Here is a 7,933-nt window from a genome sequence, read left to right as displayed (position 1 = left end):
ATCTCAGGATATGAAAACAATGTTTATTCCATCTCTTTTGCAAATAGACAAAAAAAATCACTGTAGTTATGAAATCTTATGACGAGCATATGGTTAGAATTATGGTATTCTTCAACCATTATCCATTTTTACTAGAGCACCGATTCTCAACCAGGCTGCTACAGCACCCTGGAAAGCCTTCAGATACTTTCAAAGGTGCCACAGAGTGCCATGCAATGCTAATACTGTTAGGTGTGCAAATATGATTTAGAAGATAAATCCATATTTCAGATAGCTTTAAATATTATGACTTCCTATCTGATCTGTCATGGTCTTTGAATTCTTTGCAACAGAAGAATTGCTTTATTATTTTTCTGTAGTCAAAAACCAGTTGGCATTTTCTAAAGGGTGCCTCAAGTCTAACTAGGGGTGCCTTGAGTCTACAAAAGGTTGAGAACCACCATATTAGAAGGTTACACTCCTTATCTAGATATTGAAATCTCTCTCAGAAGTGTTTTAAAGCATTAGAGAATACCTAAAATGCTGCCTTGGTAACATACAATTTGCATTATATTTAGTGAATACACTCCTAGATAGTCTACTGCACTTGTTAAAACATACCATTGCAATTACCTGTACTTGTAGGATAAGACCAGTATCAAGAGAACAGATAACATCAGAAGAGCAAAAACCTGATATTCTAGACCTGGGCCATACAGGATGCTGTATAGCATATTTGAATTTGCACATGTCTGCAATACATTTGTGATGGCTATTTCTTGAAGCTGGAAAATAAAACGTTAGTTACTGGACATCAAGTTTACTATGTTTCAAGGTTCTGAGTGCAAAAAGGTTACATATGCTAAAGAAATCTGTAACTCAAGTACACTGTAATAAAACCTAAGGATTAACCAAGCTTCTATTGCATGTCCAAACAGATGTATGCTTTTGTTCCTGAAATACTACCAATGCTACGTTTAACTCAGAATTATTTTATTTCGATTACAAGAATTAACATCACTTGTCAGTAGTCCAAATCCAGGCAGAGAGCACAGAACCAATTTATTTCACAATGTAACACCACCAATTGGTATTTAGTGAATAAACCATTTCACTACATTAACATCAAGTAGAAACATCTTCCATACATGGATAAAAAGTCTATGCTTAGTCTTTCAGAACTGCATGTATTATCAGCTTTCTAAATATACAAAAGATACATTTAACTTATTGTAATCTTAGTGAATCAAATACTTATAAAATTACAATCTTGTTCTTCACAACATAGAAAAAAAATACAAAAACAGCTGTATATCATGTATAATTTTCACCCAAACTGCATCACATGAATATGCATCAAAATATACTGGATCTGATTGATGCATATTCATGAATATTTGACTATGAAAGATAGGTTTTTAAATGACACTGCAGATTGGTCCACACAAATGCTAACCTTTTTTATTGGTAATTAAAAAAAAATCTTTGATAGAAACATTACATTGTGAAAAATTACCATTTGTTTGTCTGTACTACAGTCTGCATTTCACTGTGATTTACAATATGAAAATTTCTACAACTCCGTGTGAGATGTGTCTACTGAAAAGGACCGTGGTCTTTTCCATGAAATGATAAACATGGATGAAGAAGCATTGTAGGGCACAAGTTAATAACCTGTCTACAAAACTATTAGGCTCAGCACAAAAACCACCAACGCAGATAAGGGACGGCTGCTATGGCAGTTTGGTAATGCTGACAGGAGAGAAAAGTCAAGTCAAGCTAAAAGCTTGTGAAAAATTACCCTAGATTGTACCAAAAAAAAAAAGGGAACTACAAAAGCTTCCAGTATTAGGTTCTCAAACTCAAAGAAATTTTAGGGACAGACACCTACCACAGAGGAGGCTACTAGTTTTCAGTTTATGAAAAGAAATAAAACTACAACTAAATATGCATTAGAAAGAAAACCTCATGTATTACAAAAGATCTCTCAGAGCCTGATGCTACAGTTAAGCAGGAGTTTAGCCTGAGTAACCACTGCAGGATCAAGTGTTAGATTTCTCCTTTTTGTGCAAAATGGATTTTGCTTGTTGTAATGTTTGCTTGTTTTTCCAGTGCAAGAGGTTTATGTCTGGTGATGCTTTCTCTTGTAACAAAATCCTGAAAACAAAACAAAAAAACGCAACGCAACGCAACACTTTTTGGGAGTACCTTTTTTTTTTTTTTTTTTTTTTTTTTTTTTTTTTTTTTACAAAGGGGTAGGATTTCATTTGCATTTGTGTGGTCAACTATCTTTGTATTGGTATCATGATACTGATATAGATTAAGCATTTCAAAACACAACGCTTATTTAATTAAATAGGTTAGTTGTAAAGAGCCTTCCCCCAATTTGCAGCAATTTCTCTGCTTCATAAGAAACAAAGTAAACTAATGTATAATTTCCAATTAGAATTAATGTACTTCATTTCATATGTCATTTTTAAAAAAAATGAACATTGGGAGCATAAGACTCCTAACTATAAGCCACTCTAAATCAAAGTGGCTTCTCAAAACAGCTGAGCATCCACAATCCCCACAGACTTCAGCATTTCTGGAAATGTAGGCCATTTTGCTTTTTTATTTAGGTGCCTTCCACTGAAAACACCCTCCATCATCAACTTGGATAGCTAGTTTGAAGGGAACATATTTTTGAACAATAAATCTAAGTATACCCTATTTTGTTGCAGTGTGTTTGAGCCACTCTGCATTTCTCTAATTCACTAAAGGAAGCAAGACATACACAACATTTTACTGCCTTTAAAATACATAAGCACTTTTACTTAGCGTAGGCTTTATATTTTTCCTACCCCAAAGGAAGAAAGTGTTTTAATATGAACTACAATTTTAGACTGCCTATACGTGTGCTCAGGGGTGGGGAGGGGCGTTCTAACTAGAGCAGTTCCCAGAGAGCTGCTCTAATTTAAACACCTCACCTTCACGTGGATTAAGACCCTGTGCGTAAAAATGGCTGCATGGGCACTTTATCTAAACCTTCTCAAATGAGGGTTAGGTAAAGCATCCCATGGCCATTTTTATACATGTAGGGGCTTATACACGTGACAGTGAGGCCTATTAGGATGCAGAGCAGACTCTATTAATTGACTGCTCTGATGTGTTCTAATTAGCCTGTGAGCTAAGGCAGCCTTAGTTTTTCTTCCCTTCCAATTGCTAATACAGCACCATTTGAACTAAATGTTAAGGTCTGTTTATCTGTGGAGTGCTCTTGACCATTATGAGCTCTGGTAAAATCCTGCTTGGTTTCTGGATGGAACCGGGAACAAGTTGACAAGAGTCATAACAAAAAGATTAGAGAAATTTCTCTCTAAAAACAGCTCTTTTAGACAATGTAATCATAAACCCATTCATGGAAATACTGTTTCTCTAAATGACTAGGTTTAAAGAAAAACATTTGGATTTACTAGGTTCATATTGGATTTAACAGCATCATTGAAACTGCTGACTATGCATCTAAGTCCAATCATCCAAAACAATTTGGAAAAAGGCTCTGTGTGGAACATTTAGATTCCAATTATCTACACTTATTCTTAAACTATCTGAATCCTATCTGTGTTTACAAGTGCATAAACAAAACAGACTTAAATGAGCTTAGCAGATACCAACTGGAAATAATAATTTAAAGCCAAAAAGGAAAGAAAACACCAAGTTACTAAGTGATATATTTCACATTATCACATTGTATATGTTCATTATTCATGACATTGCTCTGTCCAGTTATTCAGAAACATTAACATTTCACTCTCCTTTTAAAAAATAAAAAAGGAGAACCGAGGCTGCTGTATTCAGAACAATTTTAATACTTTAGGGCACTTCATGACCTCTGCAGGAGTAGCACTAAAAACATCAGTGTTCAAGGTAATCAGTTTAAATTGAATCTTTAAGGAACACACTCCTGTCAGACACGGTACAGTATCATCTCCTAGAGAACTGCATTCTCTCTGTTCCAGTAATTGTTTCCCTGCTCTCACCCCCACTGCCTTTTAAATCCACAAATTATTTTACTAGATTGAAGTAATCTGCCTGGGCTACCCCCTTTGCTGGAGTCCCAGCCAAAATGTTAGAGCATTCCAGGGAATATAGTTTGCTTCTACAGGAATACATACAATTTCTGGCATGCAGTCAAGCACCTTTAGAAAAGCATGTCAATAATATAAATCCAATTCAAGCACTGCATTTAGTGAGTACAGCTTTGTCACTCATTCTTCAACTCTCAGGCATATAGCAATATATGCTAAAAAAGGTTTTTATTTAAAATAAGGAAAGGTAAAAGGCTAAAATGCCTAAGCCACATAAAATTGAGAAATTCTCCATAGCAGTGCATGCTGAAAATGATAATCCAGTTTTCATATGATAGTCAACAAAGTTAACAAGTGTATTAGTTATTCTTTCTAAGTTATAGGCCTTTTTTTTTTTACCTCTGATTTAGTTTTAACTTCATTCTCTATAAACGTGCTGGCTATTGAAAAATCTGCAGCATTCGGATGTGTGAAAAGTTCTGAAAAAGTGCTGGAATTACTCCGACTTCTTGTGTTCTTCAGTATGAGAAAGTACCTTTCTCCTCTGATGTAGCATGTGGAAATACAGCTGAGGGAAGACTGAAAAGAGAACAGACTTATGTAAATAACAGAATAAAGTCAGGCTCGTGACCTGACAGAAGGCACTTACATACTCAAGGTCACACTCTCTCTCTGAAAATCTGAAATTGCTTATCCACTTTTAACTAAAATCCTGCAGAAAGAGAGGCAGTAGTAACAGAGGAAACGGAGATGCAGATTTTTCTTCACTAGAGATCTGATGTGCAATTCATCAGTTTTGGCCGGCCCAATCACTTTTTTTACGTCAAAAAGAAAACCTTATTTTTCTGTTTGATTCAACGTAGATCTTCATTCCAGACTACGTTTCAACATTAAAGATCATACCACACTAGTCCCAGGATGCCAGTACCTTTTTAAGCAACTCGCACTTAACTTCTGGAATTCACTGCCACAGGTGCTGGAGAGGCAGATAGCAAAGCCTTGTTCAAAAAGGGACTAGATACATTCATGGGCGATAGAATTATTAATAGCTACTAAACAGAATGGTTGGAGATGTTTCCTCCGGCATCTCTAACCCAGTAAATGCTGGATGCCAGGGAGTAGTGAATAGGAGATAGAGCACTCTAGATATATCCAGTCCAAGTCAGTGCTCTCCCTCTGCAGCATCCACTTCTATCACTGTTGGAGACAGGACGCTGAGCTAGATGGACCACTGTCTGACCCAGTGTGGTGCTTCTTGTGTCCTCAGAGTGAGTATGCCAGACCATCTCTCTAAGCAGAAGCTATCTGTATATAGGGAGAAAAATAAAAAGGCCCCTGAACTGCATACACAAAATAAGAAAAAGGGTCCTGAAGGGAGATTAAAAAAAATAAATGAAAAAAAATGCACCAATTCTGGAACAGTTTCTTGGATCCTGAAAGTGGGAAGCACAGGGTTGGGAAGCAAAGGGAATGGAAAACTGCATTTATACAAGATAAGCTTTAAAGAAAAGCACAGTAAAATGGGAGGTTGGAGAGATGCACAGAAATAACTGAACAAGCCTGAATGCTCAGCTCCAAAGCAGTTCGTCTAGTGAATGACATGACCCAGACAAGGCTAGTTTATACCAGCTGTGTGCTCTAAGCAATTTTTGCACACAAAAAACCCCAACAACAACAGTCCTGCCCTACTTAAATTGAACACTAAAAAAAAAAGTTTCAGGTGCCCCTGTTCAGAAATCGGCAATATTATTTGTTCAAGCTTTTTTCACTTTGCTCTCTCTAGCAGAGTACAAAAGTAGTATTTCTCACAAAGACTACAGTCCATTCTCTGTACTAACTTGTTTCAAACTCTTTTTGGAAGATTAAAGTTCTGTTAATGGAAAAAAAACAGACACAGGAAAGTGATAAAAATGGTTACCATTTACCAAAAGGGATTATTGTTATTTTATATTTCAACTAGGGAGAAGAAACAGACTACCTTCGCCTGATCTTTTTTTTTTCCAAGTAACTCTTAAAAACGATGCTACTACCTGTACAAGTAGCTACTGATGTGTGTACTTTAATCCCCCATTTTCTAGTTGGCCTCTACTGTTTTAACATAATAATCTAATTTAATGCTGTACTTACGTGGAATGTAAGAGATCATAACCAGGATCAGGAATGTATAGTAGTCAAAGGAGAAATTGTATTTATTAGGTAAACTAATGGAATACAAGCCAGACTGTCTGACGAAGGGTAAAGCAGCATATATTGTGAGTAATTCGCCTAAGACTCCCATTGGATACAGTACTATGAACAGCGTGTACCTAGAACAAAGTATTTGGGAAAAGTTTTAAACAAGTCAGACTGGATTCTTACAGGTTTTTGCTAAACAAAGTTATGCTTACTTAAGTGTCTAAACCTCTCAAATAAATTTAATATTTATATTGTTTCTCTATTAACTGGTATTTGATCACTGCATCCATTACCGCCTATGTAAAATGAGTCAAAATGAACTGAAAGCTGAGATGCTTCCAATGAGTTAAAAACTGGATTGGAGAACAGCCCTAAAATAGTATAAATTGAATTTCTAAGCCACCCACCAGTAGAGGTAGCTCTCTTGTTTAAAAGGGTTAGTACCTAGTTGATATAAAAAGTCAGGTAAAAGTAGTCTTGTAGATACCCGAGCTCTAGATCATTTGAGGATGTTGGCTTTAAAAACGAGTCTCGCCTCACTGCCAAAACTGAGCAACGAAATGCCCCATATACAAAAACCTGTCAAACATACAACATATTTTTCAAGCTAGATGACCAATTTAAAAAGGAAGAATTTACAGTAGATAAAAAAAATACACGATGGATATATTACTACCATTCCAACTCATATTGAAATATTAAAAATATGAGGTTTGAAAAAAAACTGTAACGGTACAACTGAACACAATGAAAGGGGGCCACAAATATAACATTTGCCTGAACTTTTTCAGATGAATAGAAAAGACACTAGATAATGCGTTGCCTGTTTTTTCATATTTGTTTACTTTGTGCATTTAACTACCATTCATTTACATAGTCAGACAACCCCTTTGTATGGCTTTTTCATCCAAAACAGGAGGGAAAGATCATTTTTCCTTTAAAGAAAATGTGACAAATTGGCAGGGAAAGTTAGGCACAAGTTCAGTACCCCAAAACACCTTTTTTAATTACTTGATTGAAGAGAGCGTTTCAGCTTTAAAGTTTCATTTACACATTTACCTAAAATCTTAAACTCACTTTTCATATTCACCGTGGTCTACCGAACGTGAAAAATAAGAAGGACTGTTGCTACAAACCAATAGTCTCATCTATTGGATTACAACGGTTTTCGAGCACTTTTGAGCTACAAGACTGCACAAAAATGAAGTCATTCACTCTGACCCGCAGATTATAGCAAAACTCAAATACTGAATCTGATGCTTTATCATGTTACCAAAATGTCAAACAGTTCAAAACAAAAATTTATTTCTTTCGTGATCATGAAGAGAATGAGGCCTCTCAATTGGAGAAGTTAAAGGTCTTACAAGGTCTCAACTCCCATTTTTACAAAGGTGCCAATTTGCTAACGATCACCAATTCTTCATACCACCACCATTTTCATTACTTACTGGATCATTTTTCTGTTTTGTTAAAGGGTACATTTCTGCCATGTCAGTAAAAACATTTTGGTGTTGCAAGATTTATAAAAAAGTCTTACCTGGCCCATTTGATAAGATAAGGGAGATGGTTTAGTAAATTAAATGTATAAAAGGAATAACGGATAATCTCTGTGACTGTCCAGGCAACAACAAATAAGAGCACACTGTCTTCACTCTGTACCTATTAAAGAGAGAAGGAAAATATACAATATACGTTGAAAAATGTTATTG

General features: G+C 35.7%; 1 protein-coding gene across 1 annotated transcript in view; it reads right to left on the bottom strand.

Annotated features, from left to right (window-relative positions):
• Positions 1 to 955: 955 nt before the first annotated feature.
• HACD2 (3-hydroxyacyl-CoA dehydratase 2) overlaps positions 956 to 7,933 on the bottom strand; it is a 46,786-nt gene continuing 39,808 nt past the window's right edge. The window contains exons 5-7 of the mRNA XM_006259416.4: positions 7,762 to 7,883; positions 6,177 to 6,355; positions 956 to 4,628 (exon numbers count right to left, since the gene is read on the bottom strand). Of these exons, the coding sequence (XP_006259478.1) occupies positions 4,546 to 4,628; positions 6,177 to 6,355; positions 7,762 to 7,883 (384 nt within the window). The 3' untranslated portion in view covers positions 956 to 4,545. The remainder of the gene's footprint in view (positions 4,629 to 6,176; positions 6,356 to 7,761; positions 7,884 to 7,933) is intronic.

Source organism: Alligator mississippiensis, chromosome 4 (assembly GCF_030867095.1).
Source record: "Alligator mississippiensis isolate rAllMis1 chromosome 4, rAllMis1, whole genome shotgun sequence".
Taxonomy (NCBI): domain Eukaryota; kingdom Metazoa; phylum Chordata; order Crocodylia; family Alligatoridae; genus Alligator; species Alligator mississippiensis.
The sequence above is the reverse complement of the archived record's forward strand: the minus strand, read 5'-3'. Positions and strand labels throughout refer to the sequence as shown.